The sequence below is a fragment of the Taeniopygia guttata genome, chromosome 2 (genome assembly GCF_048771995.1).
Source record: "Taeniopygia guttata chromosome 2, bTaeGut7.mat, whole genome shotgun sequence".
NCBI lineage: Eukaryota > Metazoa > Chordata > Aves > Passeriformes > Estrildidae > Taeniopygia > Taeniopygia guttata.
Window position 1 is genome coordinate 47,080,629 of NC_133026.1, and position 24,283 is coordinate 47,104,911.

Here is a 24,283-nt window from a genome sequence, read left to right on the forward strand (position 1 = left end):
GAAGCCTTGAGTGTTTGTCTTTGGAAGAATCAGCTCTTTCAGAACCAGGTGGTGTCAAGACCGATTGATGTGAATGCAGTTTAGTGGCCTTGCCAACCCTTAATGTGCATGGCTGCCTGTCTCAAACAGCCCCTGTGAAGGCCACGTGCTGATACCCTTTCTCACAGCGGGCAATCCCCCACTCTCCATCTAGTCATAATCACACTAGAGAGAGTTGGACTCAACAAGGGCAGTGCAGATGGCAGATCCTCATGCACAGTGTGCAAACGGCAGGCTCAGATCCAAAGACATTGCAGAGCTTCACCAGCAGCCATTAGAAACCTGCAAACTCTAGTGTGATGGATAATTACTGCATTTAAGTTCTCTAAAATACATGGAGACCACTGTTGGTTCTCTTTTAACCTGCCTTTCTAAAACCCTACTGTCTTATGCTAGTAGGAGTAACAATGGCAAGCAGTGAAACACCATGAAAAAAGTTGCAGGTGAAAAAAATAAATAGTAGGAGTGATGACTTGGTTTGGTGAAAATCAGTCTCCCCATCCCTGTGCAGTATGGAGGTGGCAGTGCATGTAACAACAGCTGCTTACCTGGTTAGGGTAAATCATACCTGACAAATCTAATGGCCTAAGAGGTGAACTGTGTGTGAGCAACCTCGTGACTTTGCCAAGGCAATGCTGGGCGGCAGGCAGACAAAGGGAACTGGCACATCCAAAGCAGGTACCTGACACTCTGAAGACTAAGACACTAACCCATGAAATACCACCATGCAGTCAGTCCTAAGTGTCAGTCCGAAGTGTGGAGTGAATTCTTATCCAGTTTGGGATGGCAATATGGTACACAAACTGAAGGAGCAGCAGCTGTCTTCCCAGAGGTGTTTGATTGCCACAGTTTGCATGTGTGCATGCGCAGTCAGGAACAGTCAGAGTCAGCAAGAGGCACTTTTGGGATGGGCCTTAGTCAGCTTAAGTGAGTCATTCATCCAACCTTTCTCCAAGTCTAACACAGACTGTTGCATCTTCCTTCTGTCCTGTCTTAGGAGTCATGCTGGTGGGTTACCAGCATTCCCTGATGTCACTTGGTAGGTATCAGGATAGGGATGCCCAGCACCTTTCAGTGTCAGGTGACAAGAATATCCCCTGAGTCACGGGAGGAGAACCTCACATGCCATAATTGCAAATGCATAGGTTAAAGGAGACATGCTCCATGACTAACACAGGAAGAATGTGGCTCGTTTACTGGCTAGCAAGAATATGTGTGTGTGACACAGCTATACATGGTGTGGAACCAGAATTAATCAACTGCATGCTTTGGAACACTTGGGAGAAGGATTAAAACCTGATTTCAGGACACCTGGTGAGATCACTTTTGAAGCAGGAGGTGCTGGAGCCATTCCTGAACCACAACAATGTCTGAGAATTCATCACAGGAAAAACAGACATCCCACAATACCCAGAACAGTGTTTGCATAGAAATGACAGCCAACCAATATCTGCTGTGTTGTTTTTGTGGTGAGTCATGGTGATGAGAACACACCAGGTGAGCAGGAATGGACGGCCTGCAGAGTGTGGGGAACTCGTGCTCTGACAAAATGCAAAAGCTTGTGTAATGTGGTGACAGCTATCTTTCCTCACATCTCTTCAAACTTTGAAAAGGTCTCTCCAAAACATGTTATTTGGCTGGAACAAGGTTTGGAGCTGTGGATGTGACCTCGGCTAAAACTTCATACACAGTAAAAAGAATACTCTAACATCTTACCTACTTTAAATCTTTATTTAGGCAGGAAACTCCTCACCCCAGGATATGCAAACTTTGTTCCTGTCCAACAGAACTTCAGAGTTCCTGTGTTTCCAATTATTAGAGTAAATATTACTTGACATAAGCAAGGACTAGGATCTAGCCTTGAACTAGTAAGCACTTCAGGGCTGTGGGGCTGGTTTTGGGAGAACTGTGTGGTTTTTGCAACGTGTATAACATCTGGCAGCAATTCACCAATACTTTGGCATGGTGGCTCTAAGCACCATGTTCTTGAGTGCAGCTGTGTCAGTGCATAGCTATCTTCCTAATCATGGTGTTGGGATTCATGAGATAAGCTAGAAACAGACTTTGGTCTCTACTTAATGGGCCACCCCAATGACTCTTATTTACGGTTTTGAGCCTTTCCTGCCCCATCTCAGGTATTCTCAACTTGAATGGATGATGTTGATTTCTCCTCCCTAAGTCTCTACCAAAATGCATCTTGTCAATTTTGTCATGTCCCTCTGACCTGTGTAGACTTTTGAATTTTGATCCTACCCACGCAAGTCCTTGCAGGCTTTCTGACTCCACCCACAAGCTTTGTAATATATGTTTTTCCACATCCTCTGTCATTAATCAGCTGTTTCTGTCCTATCCTTCAAGTCAGTCATGCCATCAAAGAAAAAGTGAGTTTGGTACACCCATGCTGGTGGGGTTTTTTGGACAGCTAATTACCTTCCAAGGACTTAAAATCCTGTGCCAGGGTCTTTCTAGTGATCAAAGTTAGGTTTAATTGGTCCTTCAGTTCGGTTTTAATTAGCTCAGTGCTGTTCAATTCTAGGTGCTTGGGGACTTGCTTGTCCTCCACTGGTCCAGTATTGCTCAGATGCTCTGCTGCCCATTCCCCAGATGCTGCTGACCTGAGCTCACTTGTCTTCTCCAAGCAGCCACTCTACAGGACCTGTTCCTTCAGGAATACCTCTGTACTGTCTTGCTGCTCTTCCTCCAGCACGCTTTCATTTCAATAAAACCTGTCTCTCAGATGGAGAATCGCACGAGTCAATTCCACCAACAGTGCAGGCCCTCCTGCTTGCCTAAATTAGCAGAGCAGCCTTTTGAATCTTTCTGGGCATTTTCCTTTGCCTTCATGGGAATTGGATCAAGCTTTCACTGAAGGTGTTGTAAGAACTAGGCAACTTGTGCTGCTTGTCAGGGAGGCTCCTCAGAGAAGTTCAAAGTCTGCTGGGAGTGGTTGAAGCCATTAAACCATTTTAATTGTTGGTACAGGACTTGAAATGTGAGAGACAGATTTTCTCAGGAGAGCATTGCAGAGATGCTAATTTACGCAATGTGTTACGTTTTGTGTGAAAAGTCTTAATCAAAACATTTTCTGTTTCATAAACCAATGATCTGATCCTTGACAGAGCTCTGGTTTTATACTGGGGCTCTATCCTCTGCAGATCTTTGAGAATGTGGGACTAGGGGAAAGTTTGACTCTACTTTGTGGTTCATTTTCTTCTTAGCAAACAGAATTTTATACATGAAGGGGAAAAGACAGGAAACAATCATGGCACAGGTAAACCACACAGAGACCTGACTGACCCCTCCTTATATCTGAGAAAATTATGAGAACTAAGAGTCCAGGGTTTTGCCAATCTGAATAATTTTAGGGTTTGAAACACAACTGTTCAATGAGAAGAGATTAACCCCTTATGCTTTTATAACAAAAAACTCCCAACCAAACCCAAAAGACAAACCAAAAGCAAACCCCCCCCAAACAGCAGAAGTTATAAGTAATATATAAGTCTGGGCAGAATTGCAGTGGCTGCTACAGTAACTGCAGGATCACTGAGTTAAAAAGCTGTATGCATGAGTTAACTAATGATCATGAAACTCTTTGAAAAGGAAAAGGTAAACATGAAACTGATTTTTTACACATTTCTCTAAAATTTGTTAACAAGAAAATTAATTATGGTAACCTAGTAACTACAGGTAAAGGATAAAATTATGCAAAATAGTAATTTATTCAGTTGAGAGGCTGGTGGTCCAACTGCTGATGACCAAAGTGCTGTGTGAAGTGCTGAAAGCTATACTGAACCACCCTTTCCAGCATATTTGTTTATTTTTCCTCTTCTCCTGCTTGGCTATTGAAGTGCCGAAAATCTCATTGCCTGTATCTTTTCCACAAAAACCCACTTGAGGCTTGCCTTTGGATGGAACCAAAGGAAAGCCTGCCCTTGGCTGAGAGCTTAGGCACCTGGATCACAAGTCATCAATTCTGACTCTCCTCCATGCCAGATTCACACAGCTGTGATTTGTGGGCATTTTTACTGGAGGCTGGATGGACTAGGCCTCAAAGTAAACATTAGCTGGGTCACAGATCCACACATCCCGTGTTCCTCATCTGGGAAGTTCAGGAGATACCACCACTGAAGGCCTGGAGTAGGCAAGCTTCTGTAAGTATAGCCTTGATGAGTCTCCCTGGGGTTAAGGAAGGACTAGATTTTTTTAGTTCTTTTCTATCCTTGTGCCCCAAGAGGTATCTGAGTCACCTTAGATGTGGAGCATGAGAATCAAATCCCCCCCCCCCGCTTTATATTGAAACTGGAAAATGCATCCTATGCCCTACTGGAGATTGTTTTCTCTAGCTTGGGTTCCTTTTGTTTCCCTCTAGGATGATCTGTCCTACTGAGCACTGGTGAGCCACTGGTTGAGGTCTCCTCTGTAAGGGAGAGGTCTGCATTTCAGACTCAAGCCCAAGTCAAGTGCAGCCCTAATCAAGGTATGAGGATGACTCACTTCTGCTCACCCTTCTGACTGTATTTCTCTGTAGGATGTGACACCCGTAACCTGGCAACGAAGCACTGGTGAGTGACATCACTTTTTTTGCAACAAGTTTGGCAGCTGTATAGAATGCCTTAAAGAGCTCACATCATAGACATTGGATTCCCAAGAAAAAACTCATGTGATTGTGTGCTCTGCTGGTCTACCCATCATCCCTTCCCCAGGGATTTTGTTAGAGAGAGGACTAACTTCAAGCGAATTTGATAAAGGTTAAATGTCTCAAAAATATAGAGTTTCCAAAGGAGCCACAAATATTGATGGCCATGTAGAACAGAGATATCAGATTAGCAACCCCACTGAGAGACTAATGGGGACTCAGTTTTATTAATAAAGACCAGAAAATCAAAAAAGGAAAGAGCCGCCAAGAATCAGACTTTGTAAGTCCCACCGATTATGAAATTGCTCACTCCTACTTGTTATTACTTGTCTTCATAAAAACACTGCCTGTCTTCTCCCTCGGGCATCTGTTACAAGTGTTACTGAAGATGTCCTTGCAGAAGGAAAACAATTATTTTAATAGCTCCCTTTAATAAGAATACAGGCACCGCATTTAACCAGCTGCCTTTTTGAGCCCTTGCCCGTTAAGAGCCCAGTGCAGCAGGTCTGAAACACAGGGTGTAAAAGCGTGATTGCTGAGCCCCCCAAGGCTGTGTGAGAGCTGGAAAAGACACTGCTATCACATGGTGGGCTGGTAGGAACTGCAATTGCTGCCTGAACACTGAAGGCAAACTCTGTGTTTTTCTGTTGAGTAACATCTTCTGGCTCCTTCTATCCCTCATCATAAAACCCAGTTTATTTACTTAGAGCCTCTGCAGTATAGATGAAGCATGTTAAAAGTGTAAAAATAGATTAATAGATTCTTTTAAGACCAACTTAAAATGCTAAGAAGTTAGCCTTTAAAATCTGTTGGCCTGTAGGCTGAATTTTTGCATCAATTATGCCAAAAGACATTGTTTACCAGTACCTGCTCCCACTCCATCAGGTTCAAGCACTTCCATATCATCCTTAAACATTGCATTTATAGGCCTGAAGTACTGCTGAACCTTCTTCATATGGAAAAGGTTTAGTTTTGTTCTTTCCTCTTAGAAGAATTCCTGCAGGGAAGAGGCATTTGAGACCTCCAGAGTTGGCAAGCAGGTGACACAACCCTGCATTTCTCATGTGGCCAGCCGCTTGCCCTGGTGCCACTCAGCTGTCCAGAAACCTCTTTCACTACCAGTTCAGGGGGACAGGATGTGAGCTGCTCAGTTGAGGAGGGCTGTAGACAGTGGCAAAGCAAGTCCAAGATCAGCAAATGGTCACTGGGCAATGACAAAACCATTGTTATCTAGCTCCTTGCTTTGTAACACTGTCAGGTGAAACACAACAAGACTCTGCAGGAAGTGTGGTGGCTGCTCCCAGGGGCCTTTTGAGGATGTCCCCCCACACCTCTCACTGCTGGAGCCTGCCTGGCCCTGTGAGGTCCTCCCCAGATTCACACCCTCAGAGCAGTGAAACTCAATTTTGCTGTCACTGACTGAGAGGTTTCTAAGCCAGCCCTGGCCAGCAGCCAGATGCTCAGTAGGCAGCAAGCTGCGGATCCTGAGGAATAAGCCACCCACGGTGTCTCAGAGCCCTCTAAACCTGTTGGGGCTGACAGAGATTCAGAAATCCTGGTTTCAAGGCCCCTTGCCAGGATAGGTGCCAAGGTAGACCAGGGAGGCTACCTGCCAGCCATTGATCACCAGGAGACCATGATCAATCCATCTCTTCTTGAATAAATTTACATACACTGAGCTCAAGAGTGGATCAAAGATAAAACCTAGTATCTACCTGGGTTTCACGAGATTTATTTTCTGTTGCCTACACTGGCTGTCAATAATTTTGCCATTGTTTTTTCAATTATTTACTGACTGAACCTCATTTTAATGGATTGCCTCAAATTAATGGATTGCCTAACACTGATGTCAGGCCAGTTGACATCTTTTTTTCTTTTGTTTTCTGTTTAACCTTTTCACATCTTTTGCTGCTTTCCTGAAATGTGGTGAAGATTGACTCAGATCTCAGCAAGCTTCCTCTAACTGTCAACAACAACTGAAAATACAGGTATGGGGCTAATGGAATGACATTCTCCCCTGCAGCCCACATTTCACATTAGCATGAGGTCATATTCAGGATTAGGTGATGGGACACTTGTTGCCTCCCTCAGCTGCCTCCAGTCTCATGGGTTATTTTGGTGCTACAGATTCAAGAAATGATGAGTAGGTGCTGTCAACAGAAAGTGCTGGACAAAAGGGACATCTGTTTTCTTTCTGAAGCTGCTCCTGCTTTTTTTTCTTAAACAGAGAATACCTAGTGCTGCCTGTAATGTAGATGATGCTTCAGATGGATTTTGGGGCTTTTCAGCTTCAAAACTTAGTTAATGAGCCTGGATCAGTGCAAAACAACCTGCTGTAGAAAGCAAAAGAGTGTGTTCTCCATTGAGATAACAGCTTGTGGAGCTATTACTGTAATAATACTGCCTCACAAAGAATACTCATTTCAATGGTTAATTGTTTCCAGCTCTGTGCTGGTATCGTCCCAGCAGGAATAGGCCCAGCATGACTTCTGCTGCATTGGCCGCTGCTATTGCAGCGCACAGAGCACTTTCCAGCAGACGTGGAAGCATTTAATCACCTAAGCGAGCACTTTCTCCGCTCCAGCAGTCAGCAGAGAGCCAATGCCCTAATGCAGCCAGTGCCCTAATGCAGCCAGTACCATTCCCATAACGATAATTTGCTAACTCCGCTGCTCGGGCGAGCAGAAGGGAAATGTGTGATGCGCAGCAGAGTATCCAGAGCCAGTGCTAAAGCACCCGTGCCCCTGTGCAATCTGAGAGCCTGGTAAAGCCTGGTGCAGCCTGCACTCCCTTAAGCACATCACATTCTCCTTCAGCAAGAAGCTGAATAAATGTAACTTTTTATTTCAGGTGGACGCAAATCATTTCCATTAGCTTGCCATGAAAAATACAGGTACAAGCTGCTATTGCAAGCGGTTTTATTTTCATTAGAGGGCCGACCAAGAGTCTTGATGTTGAAAATACATATGTACCATATTCTACGCAGCTAAAAGAAATACACAGAGAGAGACTGTCAGAACAAGGCAGCATGAGGGCACATAGCTGGCATCTACAATCATATGTTTGCTTTTTCTCTCAATTCCCCCTTCCTTTCAGTTACACCCACCGATTATATTTCGATTCATTGACATTGCAGTCACTTCTGTGTGGGCACAGTCAAGCTAGTTTCAAATGAGCTAATTTGGCTACAGATAACATTGCAGACAGTGCAGCATGGGACTGGATGCAGTAGAAACTGGGTAAATATTTCAGTGGCTTCACCAAAATGGGCTGTGGTGGGCTGCTCTGGCTCTCAGCACTCGAACAAACTATGTTAAAGACAGCTAAGGCACACATGGGCAATACACAGCCACAATTTCGGTGCAGAATGAGGTTACTCTCAGGGAATGGGTAGGCTTGCTGCAGACCACCACCCTGAGGCAGACCTAATGTGTCCAAAAACAACATTCTGTTGGGAATTTCAGTTTGTTCAGCACTCTCGTAATTTCTTGAGATGTTAAAAAATAAAAATAAAATTAAAAAAAAAAAAAAAAAAAAAGGAAAAAATGCAGACTTTACCCCGATGTATAAAAGCATAGTGCCGGCAGGAGCACAAAACAAGTGGAGATGACAGATGAGGCTTTCATGAGGTCTGAAAACACACCTATGCCCCACCAGATGCAGAGAGACGAGCCCAGGGAACTCCTAGGACAGTAAAGCTGCAGGGAGCGCGTAAACACCTAAGACCTCAGCGTCCTTTCGCTTGGGGACGGAAAACGCCCGCCCTCAGCGGCCCGGCGACTGTGGACGTTCTCAGCCCCCCTGTGCCCACGCGGGCAGGAGGAGGTCAGCCTCCCTCCTCCTCCGCGGCCCAGGCCGGCGCTGGGGCCGGGCCCGTCCGCAGGGACCCCGCGGTGCCGCTCCCCGCCCGCCCGGCCCGGCCGGTCCCGCGGTGCCCGGGCGGGGGCGGGCGCGGCGCGGGTGACGCCCGGGGGGCGGTGGCGGCGGCGGCGGCCCCGCCTCGCCCGGCCGAGGGGCGGGGGCTCCCGCAGAGCTACTACTGCCGCCGGCTGCGAGCGCCGGGGCCGGAGCGGGCAGCGGCTGCAGAGGCTTCTCCGGCGCCGGGGAGCGGCGGTGCCCGAGGAGGGAGGAGGAGGAAGAAAGGCGCGGGGTCCCTCGGCGGGGCGCAGGGTTCCGCTGACCGGGCGTGTGTGGCGGCGCGGGGTCTGTCCGCAGCTGCCCCGCCGCCGCCCGGTCCGCCGCCGGCTTCCCGCCGAGGTCCATGAGTCGCGGGCGGGCAGCCCCGGCAGCGCCCCGCGCCCGCTCCCCCGGCTCCGGCAGCGGCCCGTGGCGGCGGTGAGATGGGGGGCAGCCTGGGCTGCCACCGCTCCATCCCCCGCGACCCGGCCGACCTGTGCCACAGCCGCAAGTTCAGCGCGGCGTGCAACTTCAGCAACATCCTCGTCAACCAGGAGAGGCTCAACATCAACACGGCCACGGAGGAGGAGCTGATGACCCTGCCCGGGGTCACCCGAGTGGTGGCCCAGAACATCGTGGAGTACCGCGAGTACATCGGCGGCTTCAAGAAAGTGGAGGACCTGGCGCTGGTGAGCGGGGTGGGGGCGGCCAAGCTGGAGCAGGTGAAGTTCGAGATCTGCGTGAGCAGCAAGGGCAGCTCGGCGCAGCACTCGCCCAGCTCCGTGCGCAAGGACCCGACCTCTGAGCACCACCTGTCCGCCACCAAGATCAACATCAATACGGCCACCCCGGCACAGCTCATGAGCATCCGTGGCATCACTGAGAAGATCGCCAACAGCATTGTGGACTACCGTAAAGAGCATGGGCCTTTTAAAAGTATCGAGGACCTGGTGAGGATGGACTGTATCAATTCCTCCTTTCTGGACAAAATCAGGCACCAGATTTTTGCAGAGCGCTCCAGACCCCCTTCAACAAATACCAATGGTGGCCTCAACTTCATGGCCAAGCCTCACCCCAGCCCCACCTCTCTTAGCCTCCAGAGCGAGGACTTGGACTTTCCTCCCGGGGGTCCAACCCAGATCATATCCACTCGCCCCTCTGTGGAGATGTTTGTGGGGGTGAGAGATGGCAGACCCGTCTTCAGGGTGGCTACGTGGAACCTGCAAAGCTGCTCCATCGAGAAGGCCAACAACCCGGGCGTGCGGGAGGTCGTGTGCATGACGCTGCTGGAGAACAGGTAAGAGGCAGCACCTGACCTGCTGGCCCAGCTCCACGCAGGATTGTAGGCTCATGCCTTTGAGGTTTGGGCACTGTAGAGCCTTGTCGTGATCCTCGTGGGACTCGCTCTTTCCCGGGATTACTACATGTTTCCCACTTCTTGCATGAAGCCCTGTTCGAGTCATAGCGCTGGGACTGTAGTGGCTGTCCCTGGATAAAGCTGCTGTAACCCTCAATAGGCAGCAGAGCTCCTGAGGAGGTGTGTGTGTGTGCACACAGCTGTGCAGGGGAGACTGGGCTGGTACAGTCACCTTAGGCCTGTTAATGGTTGGTCAAGCATTGTTTCTCCATTAAGAGCCTTTTGAACATGTCATGGAGAGCTGCCTTTCCTGCCACAAGCTGGAGGGCAGTAGCAGGAGAAGGGCTGTGTAACAGGTGTGGAATGCCACAGCTCGTCCAAGGTGACACGGCTTGTTAATGAGTGCTCACGGGGCATCTTCTGAGCTGGAAGGACTGCTCATCCTTGGGGGTGTGAGACATGTAGCACCTGCCTGCCTGCTGTGCTGTCCTTGTGCCAGCCTTTGTGCCCTGACTGTGCCGAGCACTTGGTGGTGTGGCAAACAGGATGGTGCTTCAGGTGTTAATGAAAAGCTGAGAGTTTGGGTTTTGTTTTTTGTGTGTAGTTGGGCAAGAGTGCTAGGGATGTCTGTTGTACTAAACTTTCTGCTGGACACAGAAATGTAGATTGCAATAAGCATTTTGAAATAACTTTAGCCCTTTCCTTTTCATGTCAAATCTGTCCTAGCTGATCTGGCATTTAGTTTACAACAGAAGTAAAGTTACTTTTCCCTATGGCTGCGATTCATGCTTCCAGCAGGAAATGAATAAGGGCAGGGGACTCTTGGGCTTTTCTGAAAGGGATGTTGTGGGGAGGGGAAGTGCTCATGAACTGTTATCTCTGTCCTTTTCCAATAATATGCTGAATAACAGCTCTTGTTGGTGCGGTTGCAGAGGTCAGGCATGCGAGCAGGCTGGTGACAGTGATGTGCAACCCTGAAATCCTGTGCTGCAGTACAGTATTTGTGGCCAGGGACACCTCTGCTGTGCACTGCTTGGGAGCCTAATGCTCCCACATAGGAAACATCTGTCATCTCACAGCCACCACTGTTTGGTACCCAAAATGAAGATGATAGACCAGCAGGATTATTGAGATGTTACACTGACGGCTTCAGCCTAACATCTGTTAGTATTTCAGTATTCTGCTTCACTAGTTCAGGTATTTTCCTGTGCTTCCCCCTTTGTCTCTACTCTCTCTCTTGCTCTTTTTTTTTTTTTTTTTTTTTTTTTTTTTTGGTAAGCAGCTGGAGTGGAGCTGCTGGGGAAAAAACGATTATGTCTAGTCTCAGAATAATTCTAATAATCCAATTTTCGAAGAAAAGTGACTTCAGTGATTTATTTATATTTTTATATATGTATATAAGGGATTTTTAAGGACCTTATCCAGTAAAGTGCTAACTGTCACTTTTGCAATTTCAGCATTTTTTGTGGGGAAAAAGCTCCAAACAAGATGGCCCACCTATAACAAAAACCAGGAAGATGTAGTGGCTTATAAAATAAAGCTGCTTTAAACCAAGCTAGCCACTGTGTATGCAGAGTTTGGCCCTAGACATTTGTTTAATTTTTGCCCTTAGACTGCATGGTGCTTAATTTCTGTGCAGCTTAACCAACAGGCTGTTGTGCTGGGTGCTGTAAAATGTCTCTTGGATACTTTGAAGTTTCAAAGGAGCCTGGTAGAACTGCTTGTTTTTGTTCTGTTTTATTGCACATATCTGTGCCATCAATCACACAGGGTGAGTACGATGCAATTGTTTTCTGTACTTGATCCAATTTGTGATAATGTGAGAAGCTGGAAAGAATGTGCATCCACAGACAAGCCTGCAAAACTTACCTGGGAAAATAGATGTGGGAACAGAAAAAAGCAACACTATTCAGGAAAAAAAATATATGTTGGGAAAAGCCATACTCAGCTACTCAGGCAGGAATTTCCTCTTGCTTGTATGAGCATTGCTGGGGTCAGTGGAGCTTTGCAGCTGTGAAATAGCCTCAGCTGAGGCCAGAAACTGCCTTCATTCTGCTTCTGAGCTCTGTGGTGTCACCCCCAGCTCAGGCTGTGTACTCTGGGAGTAGACAGAATGTCTTGCAAACTAATCTTTGCCCAGGGAAATGTGCTTCAGTAGACAGTCAGCTGGAGAAATTCACCTCTTGCTTCTCCAAGCAAGAATATATCACTTGCACGGGGCTCACCAGCACTTCAACCTCACAAAATCCATGGATGTGTTTTCAGGTGCTCTGTGGGTGTCCCATGTGTTGCTCAAGTTTCCAGCTGTGACCCAAGCTGGAGGTGGATCTGAAGGCTCTTTGGCCTGACTGTAGGTGCTCTCGTGAGCTGTGCTAATGGGCATCTGCTTGCTGCTGCCCTGATGTGCAGGAGTAAGTGTGCTCCTTTATGCTGGCTCCTTATAGTCAGGGCTGGTCTCAGGTTCTCCAGGATGCTCTCAGAAGCTGCAGTACTTCCTGTTGCAGTACATAAAGCTGGAGAAGCTGCCTCACCTGGTTTCTTAAGCCCAGAAATAAAGCACAGGAGGTCAAGAAGATTAGTAAAATTGTGTCAGGAGAAGCAAAGAATCTTAATTTTACATATTGGGGACTTTTATGCCAGTTAAAAGGCTTGCTTTGGGCCTTGCCTTGGGGTTTGCTTTTTAAAATTGTTTTGTCTGGTTGGGGTTTTCTGTGTTTAATGACCTGGTCACAGCAAGTAGCTTTAAAACCCTTTAGGGTTGTTCTTTCAGGTGTTAACAACAGGGAAAAGTACTGCTTCTTTCCAGATGAGTCTAGAAGGTTATGCTCCTCCTGTCTTCCAGCCCTTTGCATTGAGGGAACAATTGTGCAGGAAGGAAAGAGGGCTGGACTTTCATTCAAACCAAACAAAAAGCAAGAAAATGCCACATTGTAACCTGCTGAAGGGAGGAGAGGAAAAAAAAAAAAATAAACTAAATCAAAGTCTCATGCTTGTTCCCAGAAGTGCTAAATTTCTGAAGAGCAGTGAAGGGAATGTACACTAAATCAGTAAGCATGACTACTACTGCTAAGCTATTTTGAAATTCATTGCTGTAGTGCAAAAATAATGAAATACAGCAAGGTCCTCACCCTCTTTTCTCATATTACAAGGATCTATGTTTATCACAGTGTTTGAAGTGAAGGAGTGAGGTGTTTTCATTCAGAGGACTAGAGGGTAATTTTAGAAGAGCTTAACATGATGAACGAGGAGGCGAGCATGACACATAATTGGATTGAAGTATCAAGTCTGGGGTGAGTTTGCCCAAACCTGCAGTGTTTCTTGCAGGTGTTGCTCGGAAAATCTGGGATTTATTGACAAAGAGTCAAAGTTGGCCTGTCTCTGGGGATGCAAGTTGTCCCCTCTATCTGACCTCCATGTCCTCCCCATTCTCAGGAGGAATGAGGAATGAGGGAACCAACTGCTTCTTCTCACCAAAAATAAAGAAAAATGTAGGGTAAGAGCAGGATGATTAAAAGGGCAAGGTCAGGTCAAAGGCAGCACATGTTTTTGTGGAGAATAAGTAGCCCCATGTTTCAACCACAGAGGGAGGATGTTTCCTCTGGACAAGGATAGTGGAAGCACCCTAGAACTGTCCCATACCCCAGGTCCATAGGGAAGGGTACTTGTGCCACTCCTTATCCATACCTGCCTCAGGCCTGTCCCTCCTTACCACAAACTGAGCTCATGGCTCCTGTGACACCCTGTGACCAGTTTCTCTGGCTGTTGGGGTGCCAGCTGGATGATGCCATGAAGAAGTGTGGGGCAGGCATGAGCAATGCTGACTGACAGACAGGGCACCTTAAAGGTGCAAACTCCAGTTTGACTGCATGTTTCAAAGTCTGCAAGTAGCCAAGGGCAGTGGTTCTGCAAGTAGCCAAGGGCAGTGGTCAGTTGTGTACCTTCCCCACCATGGTTTCTAGTGGTGGTTTTCTAACCAGTTTTCATGATGCTTTATAATACTGAGCAGCAACTTTGTGAATACCTCAACTTTTTTTTTTTCCTTGGAAGCTGACTGAATGAAAATTGATAGAGTGTTTGTTTGAAGGCCAGAACTTGTACTCTATCTAAAGGAGGGGGACCATGTGCCAAGATGATGATGGGTCCAAAGTTTCACAGAGCCCAGCTCTGCTTCCTTTCAGATGTCAAGCAGTTCAAGCTGTTGGGCAGCTTCTTGGTGTGGTTACATCTTCTATATGCAAAAAGTGTAAGTAATAAAGTCTTAACACTTGTTGCAAAAACTGAAGAACCACAGAAGAGCTCAGGTTGAAGTGATCTCAGAATATTATCTGACCCAGCCTTTCCTGGGAAGGGGAGCCTGGATGAAATTATCTATCACTGTGTCCAATCGCACAGGCTAGAGGTTTGAAAACCTTTGTTCCAGTGGTTTTCAGCATAAAAAAAGTTATAACTTGCAGGTGTATAGAGTAACAAACACAAATATTAGTATAAGGTTTATACTTGGCTCTACTGGTGCTTTTTTTCTTGGCATGGACAGCAAGCCTTCAGAACATGTCAGTCCTTTTTCCTTCCCAAGGTTTGTAACTGGTTAGCTGTTGTCAGTTTGGTTAGAGAGAAGCATAGAGGTCTCTCAAAGGCAAGAAGTTAATCTCAATTTCTGTGTCTGGGACTTAAATCGGTGTTCCAGCTGGGGAAACAGTAGGTAAACCTCAACCCAAAATTGCTTCCTGGGAGGCAGTGGATGTACAGGCAAGCCCTGGGTAATCCTTTCTGTGCCACCATGCTTGAAAGTTCCTCTTCTTAGCCTTACCTACCCCAGGAGACTTTAAGCACATCCTCTTGTCACCTAATAAAAAAAGAACTGTCTGAGCCAAGCTCTGAAGCAGTCTCTTCCTCTTAAGACATGAGGAAAACTTAATCTTGCCCCCTGCACTAGGTGCTGGAGGCAGGAGAGCCTCCCTTCCCATTGTTCCCCTACACTAAATAACAGGGTGGGGCTTTTACTTTCCTCTCCAGTTTCTTAGTCTGGGCTGAGAGGCGGAGTTTGACAAGGGGCAGCTCTTTGCTACTGGGCCATGTTAATTTGCTTGGGAAGGGGTATGGTGTGGTATCTTGCCTCCAGGATTGTATTAGGTTTCCTGTCAAGATGATGGAAAAACATTGCAGCCCCACAGAACAGACATCATAGTAATTTATCATGGTAGTAGTGATGGGTGTACTTGCACACTTCAGAGGCTCATCACCAGCTTGTATTTGTTGTTTCTACGCTTTTGCTGAAGCTCTCAGTGGTCGGTCAAAGCCCTGAGGTGCATCTGTTTTATATCTTTTTCTTTGTAGAGCTACTTGGTTTTCCCTCCATTGGGTTAGGCTGGAACCTTGCCAAGAATAATTCCCCTGCAAGAAAAGATCAGGAAAGAGGGCCTGGCTAGAGTAACCTGACCATGCTAATAAGTCTTAAACAGCAAAAGAACAAATACACCCTCTTCTCCTTATGTAATAGAGAGGAAATCCTGCCTCCTGCAACTTCAGAGAAAACTTAAGAAAAAAAGGAATTGCTAGATTATATCGTTTATGTGCACTTCACAAAGGACTTTAATGAGCAGTAGAAAAAATGATGCATATAAAGCCACCATTAATTTGCACTTTCTAATACCTTAGAGGACAAGAGAATGGGGTGATGGAAGAGCTGTTGTTTTGAGGGTCAGCTATTTTGTTGGTTTTTTTTTTTTTTTTTGCCTCTGCCTGCATGAGACAAATGATATTTTACCTACTGGAGACTAGTGGGAGCCTAGAACTGCCTTCTTCATGCCAACTGGCATAGAAAACCAGCAGGTCAGACCCTGAGATATGTATTTTCCAGTGAAATGAAACTCAACTGATTTACTCCTGTTCAGGATTTGGCCCATTCCTTTGCATGTGTAAAATCACATGAAGGCTGCCAAGCTTAATGCTGAAGAGCACTGCCCTCTCCCTGGGGGTTAGGGCTCCTCTAAGGTGCTGCCCCTGTCTTGGACGGGTATTCCAGCCCCTTTCATGTCTGCTGCTGGGGAACAGGTGATATCAGTTTCAAATTAATCAAATAATATGTTAATTGAATTCCATTTCCCAACTTCCGCTTCATATGGATGCAGTACTGAACCCTTCTACAAGGTACAAGGGCATGACCTGCTCCTCCTGCAGGAGATGAATTGCTTGTTTGAGATACTTTGCAGCTCCTGGGTCTTTGCAGGAGAGATCAAAAGCAGTGTGTGGACTTGCAGCAAGATCATGAAGGGCATATGCCATCCCTGTGTCCAGGTATTTGGAGAAGCCATCTGGAGCCATGTGCTCTGCAGGAGATGCAGAGGTGAATGCACTGAGCTAGCTGCTTGATCCTGCTTGGTCTCTGTTATTGCAGCCCCCACAGCTTTCCTTCTTCAGACATGACATAGGAATGTAGGACAGGCCCTTGAAATTACCCCTGAGTAGGCTTTCTAGGGATTTTCTGTTTTAAATGGAGATCTGGGCATTATTTTAACTTTGCACAACTGCAGTTTCAGCGTATTTCCTGAACATTCAAGAGCTGTATCCAACTAGTCATTTTTATCTGCTTTAAAGTTGAGAATGTGGCTGGAAAAATAATATAGTTAAAGGTTAGTTTATCCATATAAAATAAACATTATTCTTCTCCTTTTAAAAATTATAACCATGCCCTGCCACTGTTACTTGTGCCATAAAGCTTGACTAAAATGAAACAGATTAGTGGGAAAAGAGTTGGTTAATGTATTATTCTTTTCTCCCAACATGTCTAATTGATACATCTGGCAGCACTTAATGGCCACATAGTTTCAATCCATGCCTGCTTGACTATTTTACACATGTTATTTTGTGTCACTGGATTCATGTTGCTCATTGCAGGTATTTTGGTAAACCAGAGCTCCCAGCTTATTCCTACAGATCCTGCAAAGTTTGCTTTATTCCACGTGGCAAAGACTAAATGGGTTGGCAGATTTATGGTAATAAATTGGTGAATTATTAAGTGATGTTGTACTGCCTGTTCCCAAATCACAAGCAGAGGCCACAAGACTATAACCTCATTCTGCTTGACTTCTCAGAAATCTTGTGCCACATGACTGTAGGAGACAGATTAGGTACCTACACATAGGGCTTCATCCTCTAAATAGAAATATTTAATGCTTTGTGATTTTTTTTCGGGAACTTGCAGTACAGCTGCAGGAAGGGTGGTTTTCTAACTTTGTCTTTGAAAAGAGCAATAGGACCATTTCCATTCCTTACTGGGAAAAAAGAACCGAGGGACTGCCAAGTTCCTGACAAGGTGCAAGCAGAAATTTGGTCAGTTGCTGTTAACTAGAGGAAAACACTGTCTCTGCAGCCAAGCGCTGGTCTAGCTCACTGTGAACACAGGTCTCCAAGAGTGTTAAACAGGGACATTTAGGACAGGTTTTTTTCAAATGTAGCTGTATCCTTCTTGATGGAGATGAGCTTCAGTGTGTTTCCTACAGCTTCATTGTTAGGAGGACCCTGCTTCTTTAGTCTTTATTTACTGTTTCTTTGGGAACATGATTTCAAGAGTTGGCTGGATGAGCAGAGAAGAGGTGGTAGGTCATGGATTACCGTGTGCATGTAACTTTGTCACATTGTTCTTCACTGTAATGCAAGTGTAAGCTGACAGATGGAAGCACAGTGTCCTTACTGAAATAATTACAATATGCTGCAGTAATTTCTTAACATTATTATATGGTGTGGTGATGGAGACAAGAACCATGGCACATTAATAATAACAGTGGTTAAAAATAGGAACACAATAGCTTCTTCACTTTCAGATTTTTTTTCATTGTTTTGTGGAGCTACTGTGCTTCGTTTGAGTAATAGCTGGTGATCCCCACTGATTTATCAGAGAGTAAAAGTGCATGATGGCTTTGCTGAGGGGAGGGGAAGACCTAGCATAGATCTTCTTTCTCATGTTTGTCCTCTCCCTCATCTCAGGCCAGGGTGCTCCACAGTGGATTCGAAAATGCCTCGTAAGGTGCCAAGGGTAGGGTGGGCATCATATCAGTGGTAGATAAATAAGGAGGGGATATGTAGCTTTAGTAAAATATTTTCTGTCAAAAAAAAAAAAAAATTTCTGTCAATGGACAGTTTCATTTCACCCCTGGCATATACAGCATATCCATGTCCTGGTCAGACCATGTGGCATGTTCAAATGGCATGAGTGTTTTAAACCGCTCGGTCGCCATCGGGGAGGCTCAGTGCTGCTGACCTCCTTTTCCCTCCCTGCTGTGGGGGGTTTGTGCAGGAAGGAACCTGGTGTCAGCACCAAGCTGTTATTTTCAGTGCCTGTGGTAAAATTATTAGAGGCCAGTGAGTAAGAGAAATAAGTTTACCCTGTATGTGCCCCATGTGCTTGCATGTTCCAGAAGTTCAACTGTGTGTAAAAATATAATTTAAAAAACAATGAAATCCTATGGAAAAATGCATCTGGGGTTATATTGTTGTGTGTGCTAGGGATGGCCGAGAACACTGTGGATATGGATGTGCACTGTGAGTGCTGTGGAATTAATGCAGCCTGCTTGTGCAGAATGGATTGGAATCAGTCTGACTGAGGCCGTCTGGAAGGGAGCCTTATGGCTATGCAGACTGTCTGTCTGTTCTGTCCCTTTGTCTGTCACGGAGTTGGGGGGAGAATGTAGTAATGCCCTTCTGCTCTTTGTGGTGACTATCCCAATGGGCAAGGCTATACTTGGGAGCAGCTCTCACCGTAGGCTTACGGATATGGATAAAGAGGAGGAACCAGAAAATTTCCTTTTCCTTCTGTGTGGCTATTTTTCTCCCTGTTTTTGCAGGTGTTTCAGGTAACGTGCTCAATCTCCTGTGCAGATTTAGCTACAGCAGCTGTCCAAGCCATTCACAGCTGAACGGGTTTTTAATGGGTTACTGAACATCTAATTGATCAGCTCTGCTCTGGCTGTGTGAGGCAGTGGCTGCCTTCCTGCCCTAAATCCCCCGAGCTTGCTGCACGCCAGTCCTGCAGAGCCGCCGTTCCCTCTGCTTCACGGGGCGGGCGGAATAAAGAAGCTGCAGCTTTTGCCTTCAGAATTATCCTTCCACTCCTTGGTATTTATAGCTCCGTTGTTCCCCTCCGCTTCCGTGCGGCTCTGTCGGACACAGCCCCGCGGGTGCGGAGGCGCTCGCTGCCCCGGGCTTGCTCCGGGCTCGCTTGAGGTAATTGCCGGTCAGTGCTCTCTCCAGCCCAGGCTTGGCTGCAGGAAAGGTTAGCCGCCTTCCCACCAAACCGGAAGCAGTCTGCTGGTGGATGCACACTGGATGTTAACTTAGAAACCTTCTATTTGGTTTCTTTATTTATTCTATTTAAACGAATAAGACCAATCCGTCTCAATGTCACTGAATTGCAGGGTGTTGTGTCAAAAGCAGGTCTTAATTAGGTGTTGGAAAATGAACTGTCAGGTAAGTTTTCCTTTCATACATGCAAGGCAAGTTCTTCGGGTTTGCTGTCAAACCTATTGCCTGTAGAATGTTAAGTGAGTACCTTACTCCTCTTTTTTTTCCTCTAAGCAGGCAGAAACATGGAATAGTGTGAACCCCTGTCAGGGAGGATAACTTAGCTTAGCTGGGAACAACCCATATGACTTGTTTTAAAACAGTCTGCTTTTCTAATAGGGCAGGAAATTTCCAGTAGTAATCCCATTTTAAGGTAATATGGGCAGATACTGCTCTTCCACCAGACACAATGATGGAGTCCCTTTCTGTAAGGATTGCCTTAGGGAAATCTTTGAGTTGTTCCCCTCTTGTGATCTGTGGGGATGATAGTGATGAGGCACATACCAGCACCACAATACATAGGAGAGGAAGTACACTGTGTCTGCAAGAGATTCTGCCCCCATACACAAAACACCTGAGCTGCTGGTGAATTAAGAGCTAAAATAAATGCAATTACCAAGAAAATGCTGCAGTGGTACCTGACTACCCTTTGCAACCTTTACTCTGACCAGCCCAAGTTCTCATATGATTCTGGCAGCAATGACAGTGCAATTTTTGGCTATCTGTCTATATCTTCCTGCTAGTCTTTTGTACAGCTCTTTCTATTATCTCTAGCTGTGTTTACAATCCCCTTTCATAATTAATGGAGACTACCAGCTGCCCACTGCCCTCTGTGCTGGCCGCTATCCCAAAAACAGAGCATTGAGCAATAAGCAGCATGTGGCCTGGGTGAGGGCAAAGGGGTTGGTACTGCTGGCTGGTAGCACAGAGGTATTTCCAACACATCCCAGAGGGATCTCTTGGGGAATTACCCATTGGTTACCAAGAAACCCCACAATGTTTTGTTTTCATTGCTTCTGAGTTCTCTAGTGCAAAGCAGCGCTGCACAAAAGGAAACCGTGGCTTAAAGGATATGGTAGAGTTTCAGTCATCAGCTTGTGGATATGGATACAGATAGCTATTTCAACAATGTCGACTCTGGGCTGTAGTCAGTAAAAGTTCTGAAGCATTTCTGCTGGATGGAAGCTGTGCAAAAGCCACCTCCATGGATGTGATGTTTCCCATTTCTATTTTAAACTGAGAGCACTTGAATTTGGCTAAGGCTAAGACTTGCTTCTCTATCAATTTTTTCCCTTTTTTTTTTTTCTGTGTCTGTGTAGCAGATTTTTTGAGGACCTGTATGCAAGGATGATGGTGACCTATATTGCCCAGCTGAGCTCTGAAATTTGGCAAAAAGAAACTGGGATGATACCTGTATATTGGTTGTCCATAGGTTGAAAGGAAATTTTCTCATAATCTTGCTTCTGTCTTTTACCTTATCTCTGAAGTTTGCTCTTGCAACCTGAACATGATTCCCCCTTCCATGTCCTCTTTTCACCCTTCCTGAACCTAAAGCCTTTTCACTGATTTTACTTGGCTTTTTGGTATGTTCAAGTCTTGCCATACCTTGAACACTTCCAGTTAGCTGAAATGCTGCTTGATCAAGCCTTTGCTTTCACACCATGAACTCATGGTTGAATGAAATCATCTCTCACCTACAAGGCTGAGGACTTCAATTTTCTTGGATCATCTGTGATACTTCCCCCAAATCATTCTGCCATCTTCTTGCTTTTAGATGTGCTGCAGCATTTCTTTCTCTGCCGAGGCCTTTTGCCAGGCAGTTTGAAAATCAGTGCCTTTTAAGATATATCAAGTTTCAGGCAAAAGCTGCCTAAAAACTGCAGCCTTGCCTTTTATGTCTGAGGAGGCTAGGAATTCTTGCAGTTAGAGGAGGCTCTTGTACCATTGCTTTAAAGGAAAAAACTATTTATGTTTTCTATTTCTGTTCCTTAGAGGTACTGAAAGCTCTGCAGAGAAATAAATTGTTAGCTTCCTGATGTGTTTGCTGTGGTATAATTTTTAACTTCTTAGAGCAGTTGTTTTAACGGAATGTGTATGTAAGTTAGGCATTTGGCAGTGTGAGTACTCGGTATTTTTTCCTATCTGATTATGCTGCGCGGGTGCGTGCTGCACTGACAGTTTATGGTTCCTCTTCCATATGCATCCTATCTTCCTGAAGATAGTGTCAGAGATGTCAGCTCTGTGAGGAGAGACTGATGAATTTATATCAGAAGAATCTTTTTGTCTAGCAGCTCTTCAGCACAGCACGCTGTTCAGAATATCTCTTAAAAATAGAAAGTACTGGAGGAATATCAGCTTTGTCATGGTGGTGTCGTTCATCATCAGTGCCAAATTGATTTTACTAATCCCTGGTATTAGTCGGAGAAAGCCCGAGTTGCCCACACAAGATTCCCTGTGCCCCGGTTTTTAGAGTGCATAGTGATATATTTTGGATTATTGTTTTGGAGTGTACAGTCAGACCAGCACAAAGTGTGTGTATTCACTTAACTTGTCCCTAAGTGTGTTTTTTCAGTAGGAATGTAACTATGATGATTGAAAAACTTGAGTTTTTCTGGAGATTTCCTTGTGTATTTAAATGCTGCAGGCCAATTTCATGTCATCAAAGAGCAAGGGTCATACAACAGCATGAATCCAACATCCAAGAAAAGCACAGAGATTGTTTCTTCCCTTTTTATTACTCGCTGTGCTTGGCTCAAGTTTCACCTCGTGGGTCTATTCCTCAAAACTGGGATGTTCTTGGAAATGCTGTCATAGCTAGAAGTTTTTTTCCCACTGAATTGGTGGGTAAGTTTTGGATAGTTTTATTATCCCATTTTTCATCCTCCTGAGTGCTTCTCCAATCAAACACTTCTGCATGTTTCCCTGCCACCCTATTTTTATGTCTTGTTTTCCATACTGGCATTTTGCCTTATGGGTGCAATGAATGGCAAGATATATTTTAATACTGTGTTACTGCCCATAGGTATTAAATTACTGGTTTGATTGTTTTCATAGGCTGTTTTTATAGCACAACTTTAAAAGGCAGTCAGTCATGATAACAAAGTCTGTATGAGGCACACCTCTTCAAATAATCTGGAATGCTTTCCATGGAGCAATGATTACTTCCTCCTCAGAATAATGAAGAAACAGGAGTGGGATCAGCATTGTTAAAGGTTTATAATTTCTCCTCCATGGACTTTGTAGACCTGCAGGTTATAAATACCATTGAGAAGAATCACTGGTGCCCCCTTTATGTTGTTTTATGTCCAATTTTATTGAATCCAATAAGATTGTCACCAGGGCTCAGCATTCAATGTTCTTGCTCCTTTTCCCCGGGGGTGTCTGCACTGCCAGCTTCACCATTTCCCCAAAACACTGGTTTTAGGGTCTTACTATCTGCTCAAGCTTGAGAAGATCAGTGGCAAACTGGAGGCATGTGGGGCATGGCAGTGGGTGGCCAGGGCATCAGGGAGAACCTATGGGGAATATCTTCATGAGCATCCACACAATCCTGTTTCATACCTTGCATGTAGTTTGATAAGAGCTTGTTTGACTTGGTGCTTGTTAAGAGTTTGCCTTGGATCTTGTTACAAAACATGCAAATCATATCAAAATCTGCAGAAGACATAATTTTGTACCAGTATGTGCATCCCATCAAGCATAATTTCCTCCTGTCATCCCTTTCCAAAATACATTTGCACTTCAGCTCCAATATTTGGAGAGCTCTGGATCTGCATAAAGCAGACTTTCTTATTCCCACAAAAGTCTGGTGTTTCTAAGACTGTTTTGTGCTGTAGCCCCTGACCTAAATAAGGTTAAGGATCTGGGCTACACAATTAGCACCCAGTGCCAAGAAAGGAAAAGCTAAGCTTGAGCCACCATTCCCCCCTTAGCCAGGGCTGGTCTGCATAGGGCTCTGTAGTCCTCTTGCATCCTATGCTGTAAAGGCCATTCTTATGTCCAGACGCCTCCGAGCCTGGCACGCAGGGGTCCTCTGTGACTGAGAAGCTTTCAAAACTCCTTCCTGCATGTCATTGTGCAGCTAGAAGCTGGGATTGCTTCCAGCTCACTGAAGACACTCCGACATTGTTCCCTCCTAATCCCCTCCTTCTCACAGAGCACGGTTTTTCAGAAGGCTAGCATGTTCCCTTGCTGGCTTTCCACACGGGAATACAAGCGGCGGTTCCTGGGAATAAAGTAACCCTGAATTAGCGATGAGCCAAGGCAGAGGGTGGCTGCATGGTGTGATGGTGGGATGAGCCTTTGGCTCTGTGGTGTGTTAGGGAGGTTGCCTGGCTAGCCAGGCTGGCTTGTGGCCGTACTCCATTTATCTGCTTGCTGGCTTGCCAGCAGGAAGCACAAATGTTTAGCAGTGGTGGGACTGGGTTTCAGCAGGAAGAAATGCCATCCCCCCATCCCCCTTCTTGCAGCCCCTCAGAGGTTGATCCACACCTGGTTTGCTGTTTCTTTTTGTGTCTGGTAGCCTGGGGAAATAAAAGCAGGTTAATGGGACAGGGAGGAGGATGCTTTCCACTGAAAGAAAGTAGGGCTTTCTTTCTTGGGCTTCTTTTTCCCCCCCAAACCCAGATACAAGCAGAGAGAGAGAGAGAACAAGGTAATGAATAAATAAATTCAGATGTCTTTACAAGGACATCTTTCAGTGCGGGGATTTGACATTGGAGGTTTGGATTGTGTCATTTATAAGATGATGGCCTTGAGGTCAACCCACTTGATACCTGAAGGTGCAGCTCCAGAAGACTGCACAGCTCTCAAGGCATTTGCAGGTCCAAAGGGAAAGAAGAATAAAGGAAATTAATTCCAGCTAAGTTCTACCACCTTTTCCTGTCATCTAGAAGGTCAGGAGCTCAGGTGAAATTAGAACTTCTGGTACATCTGGCTGTGCTGCTGTGCTACTGTTCACTCTGCTGCTCCTTCTGATGTTATTAGCTGTGTGTATTTGGAGTGCTGGAGGAGATATT

General features: G+C 45.7%; 1 protein-coding gene and 1 non-coding gene across 2 annotated transcripts in view; one reads left to right on the plus strand and one right to left on the minus strand.

Annotated features, from left to right (window-relative positions):
* Window positions 1-8,570: 8,570 nt before the first annotated feature.
* On the minus strand, window positions 8,571-8,663 carry MIR2981 (microRNA mir-2981). Its single transcript, NR_130443.1, has one exon. It is a non-coding gene; the product is annotated as a microRNA mir-2981 (primary transcript).
* A 13-nt stretch (window positions 8,664-8,676) lies between these two features.
* EEPD1 (endonuclease/exonuclease/phosphatase family domain containing 1) overlaps window positions 8,677-24,283 on the plus strand; it is a 61,402-nt gene continuing 45,795 nt past the window's right edge. Inside the window, exon 1 of the mRNA XM_030265182.4 lies at window positions 8,677-9,869. Within this exon, the coding sequence (XP_030121042.1) occupies window positions 9,016-9,869 (854 nt within the window). The 5' untranslated portion in view covers window positions 8,677-9,015. The remainder of the gene's footprint in view (window positions 9,870-24,283) is intronic.